The sequence below is a fragment of the Osmia lignaria genome, chromosome 10 (assembly GCF_051020975.1).
Source record: "Osmia lignaria lignaria isolate PbOS001 chromosome 10, iyOsmLign1, whole genome shotgun sequence".
In the NCBI taxonomy this organism is placed as follows: Eukaryota; Metazoa; Arthropoda; class Insecta; order Hymenoptera; family Megachilidae; genus Osmia; species Osmia lignaria.
In genome coordinates this window covers 3,222,767-3,226,791 of record NC_135041.1, presented here as the reverse complement: position 1 = coordinate 3,226,791, position 4,025 = coordinate 3,222,767, and the positions used below count along the sequence as shown (strand labels likewise).

Genomic DNA, 4,025 nt, shown 5'->3' with positions numbered 1-4,025 from the left:
CTTAACTAAGTAATAATAGAAATCCAGTGCTTATACATGGATATAATAAATTATTGGTAATAACAACACAGTAAAATAAACCATAATTATACTTAAGACTTTAGCTCTATAAATTTGTAATTAATAAAATTAATTATGTATTAAACATTTTATTTATTCAATGCTTTTGTAATTAACTTTAAGTACATATAACAATAAATTATGATTCAAAAATCTAAACATACTGCTGTATTTTTTATAGAAATGGGTATGGTACAGTATAGACTCGTTATAAGCTAAAAAGATCTCTACGCTATTTGCAAAGAAACCATCCCCACCACTGGGGGGTATACGCCTCGAGACGCTGCGAAGCTCGCTCGCCGAGTAGCGTAACATGATCTGGGATCAGATATCGGTGAGGCAACACTAATGTAATAACCTAACTTTGTTATTTTTCATTTTTTTTTTATAAAACTTTTTCCATGATATTTCTGAGATTTTTCTAATTGCAATGATACCAAACACGATATAATTCGGACCATATTTACTTGAAACAACTTATTATGTATCATCATTTCTATTAAATTAGACATAAGTTTTATCTGAAGTATCTGTTCAATCAGCTACCGTATCACAATAACCAGTTTTTATTAGATTATATAAATATTTGCATTTCATTATAAAATGATAGTTTCATTTTATTGGATTAACCGACATAGAGCGATTTGTTTTCGCTCCGTTCTCTTTTTCACTCGCTGCCCTTTTCTACGTTCGAAGCAGTCGGCAAATATCAAACAATGGTGGAACTACACGTTATAAGCAAAAATCCGGTCCCGAGCGTTTTGCTTATAACGAGTCTATACTGTATATGGTTTGATGTAAATGTCTCTTAGATACATGATCAATCATTTTACAGAAATTTGATCAGTTGTTTTGGAAGAGGAAACGTTTTTGCATTACTCTTCTTGAATTCTCCGAGCTCTTGAGCCTCGTTAGTAGGTCGAATTCGGTGCATTGAAAAGATGAATTGTCAGAAAGGAATTCTTTCCAGAAAAACAAATAGAAATGTCGACACGTGCCGCGCGCAGATTAGACCAACTGGTTACTTTTGTGACCCCTTTCGCTAGCTCTGCACCCCCCTGCTGATCTGTACGTACATGCACTTATACACGAACAAACACGTTGAATACATGGAACGCGAATGAAAGGACACGTGACATCGAAAACCATGAATAGTTAGGGACGAACCCTTTCGTTGAATCAATAGCCATTCTGTCACGGTCTCACGGAGATATATGTAGCCTAGAGTTTGTTGCTCGAACGGCCGTAGTCGATTGAAATTGCCGATACACTCTGGCTACTTTTGATCGAGTTCGATTCATTATTATTGTTATACCGCGGTAAGTAGTTCGATTGAGCAATTTCACTGGTTGCTCAAGAGACGAGGACCATTAATTGTTAAAATGAAAATGAAGATAATATACCGCGTGACGTACAAGATGAACGATACAAATAAAAAAAATAATTTACATTGCTACAGTACCGGTTCAAGCTATAACTTGGTCGTAAGGATGCTTTAAACATTAATTTCTTTAGAATTTTTGGCATTAATTAACAAAAACAGTATTCTCTCAGATATTATTTTCTTCTTCTTAAGACTTAAAAAAATCACTAAAACAAAATTAAAGCACAGATGCGTGTGCGTGAGGTATGACTTACCAACGATGACCAATTGTTCCCACATTTCTTTCGCTCATCATCTTCTAATATCTCTATAGTACCGTGAGGAGCTGACGAGTTTCCCGAGTCGGGCGGTCTGCGTAATGATTGGCCGTTGACCCACTCCGGCTTTTAACTGATCTTCTGTCACATGCATTTTCGATATTAGCGGATAGGATCACAACTACTTAATTCGATGTAAAGGCTGGTTCAGACACGGCTAGTAGTTTAGTCGAGTGGCGGGTAGTTTAGTGTATGGACATTACAATTTAGTCGAGTAGTTTAGTAAAACGGTTTAATTGAGTAGATCCGTTTCATTGGATTTTTCTGGTCGAGTAGGCTTCTCCCACCACTAACTAGGCTTGTCCTACCACTAACTAGGCTTCCGAACCTGTCCGGACCCATTTCTTTAGTCAAGCGATATATCTTGTACTCTCGATTTTCAAAGCTCAACTGTACTAGTCCGGACACTTTTCTATGCACTAAACGGTTTAGTAGTAAGTAGCTACTCCCCACTCGACTAAATTACTAGTCGTGTCTGAACCAGCCTTAAGACAAGGAAAGTGGAAACGACGGATCGAAAGTAAATGAGATGCAGTTGTGAGCGAGCGGTTCAAGGCATTGACGTAGACATGAATTTTTTTACTTACCTTAAACATTATCAGACATAGTGAAAGCACTATCAGTGTCTGATGAATGATCCGAATCAGTACTTAAAATATCCAATGTTAATTCATTCATGGCTTCTTTTAATAGTCCATCTTTCTCGCAGGATTTCTCTTCAGTTTTTTCCACATGTTTTGAAAAGTTTTCCCAATTTGTTTCTGTTACTTCTTCAATTGCTTTATAGGTTAGAATTGCTAATTCACTTGCTGTTAATGTCAATGTATTATTTTCACGAATTGTCCTTTTCACTTGTGCCCAAGCTAATTCGATTGGGTTAAGCTCGCACATGTAAGGCGGAAGTCTAAATACGGTGTGGCCATTCAATTTTAAAATTTCGTCAACTCTAAATGTTTTTTCCGTTTTCTTATGTGCCAAAACAAGATTGTACAATTCATTTCGTCTCATTGTTTCCGCATACGAAATGTTGTTGTCCTTTAACCAATTTATTATGTCTGCCTTTTTCGCGTACCTATTAGGAGGTTTATTAAGTTGTATCGAGTGGTAAAGAGCGTTACCCATAACAGTTTCGGAATTGGATGCGATATTAGGTAATAATTTCTCCGTTATCCACTTTTCGAAATTAATACAGTTCATCTGTCCATGATAGTCGCCACTTGTGGAACGCGATTTAAATACCAACCCCGCATTTTTTACCCATCCACTTTTTCCACCTGTATGTATTATTATAGAACGGTGTGAGGAACTTGAGCTTTTCAGCACACCTAACACGTCCTCACTCTGCCAGCATTTACTCGTAGTGAGGGTGTTATCCACCCACGTCTCATCGAGAAAAATAATATTTCGTCGCTCTTCCCTGTAGCGGCGCATCGCTTTTAAATATTTTTTACTCCAGTTGACAATGTTTGGATTTTCAATTAAAACTTTTCTAATGCTGTTACTTCTTTTCCACTTATATCCCATACTTTCCAGCAATCATCGGAGTGTATGAACTCTCCATGCAAAGTCAATTTCTTCCCTTATTGTTGCTAATGTTGGATACTATCTTCCCTATCTGCGGCAAAGGGCAAAATCACATCAACAGTCACTTCGTTTGCCCCCTATCTCCTGTATCTTCCATAAACAATTAGTCATCCTTATACTCATCCTGCCTTACTTTCTACAATTAGTCCACACACTCATTGTCAGTCATAGGACGGAATCATTATTTTCTTACTGAACGTGAAGGAACGATTTCAATCGTCTGAATTGGGGCCAACGAAGAAAAGAAGTTGGCTCGAGAAGTTAATTTTCAGTCATTTATTATATCTAAACGAACGCGCCGGAATGATATAACAACAACTGAACGGCCACAGACTGTTTTGCTAGAATTCTTAGTTAAATTAATCCCAGATACATTCGATGGCGACAGATATAAATTACGTAGTTTTATTAAGCAAATAGATGTTGCTTTTGAATTAGCCCAACCTTTTCAACATCGGCCGCTTCTAAGTTACACAAAAAGTAAAATTAAAATAAAAAATAAAAAAAGCAAGTGGACATCTACTGCAACTTAATTATTTGGCCTGAAGTAGCTGATCTCTTACTGACCTTATACCAACATAGGAAAAGTCTAGATCAATTGTTAGAAAAATTAAATAGCATGAAGCAGGAATATAACGAAAATGTTACGCAGTATTATCAAAGATTAGAAGAATTAACGT

General features: G+C 36.6%; 1 protein-coding gene across 1 annotated transcript; it reads right to left on the bottom strand.

Moving 5' to 3' along the window:
• Positions 1-2,349: 2,349 nt before the first annotated feature.
• On the bottom strand, positions 2,350-2,958 carry LOC117610667 (uncharacterized). The gene has a single exon (XM_034338303.1). It carries the CDS (start codon positions 2,956-2,958, stop codon positions 2,350-2,352), a length of 609 nt encoding a protein of 202 aa, XP_034194194.1.
• Positions 2,959-4,025: the final 1,067 nt, after the last annotated feature.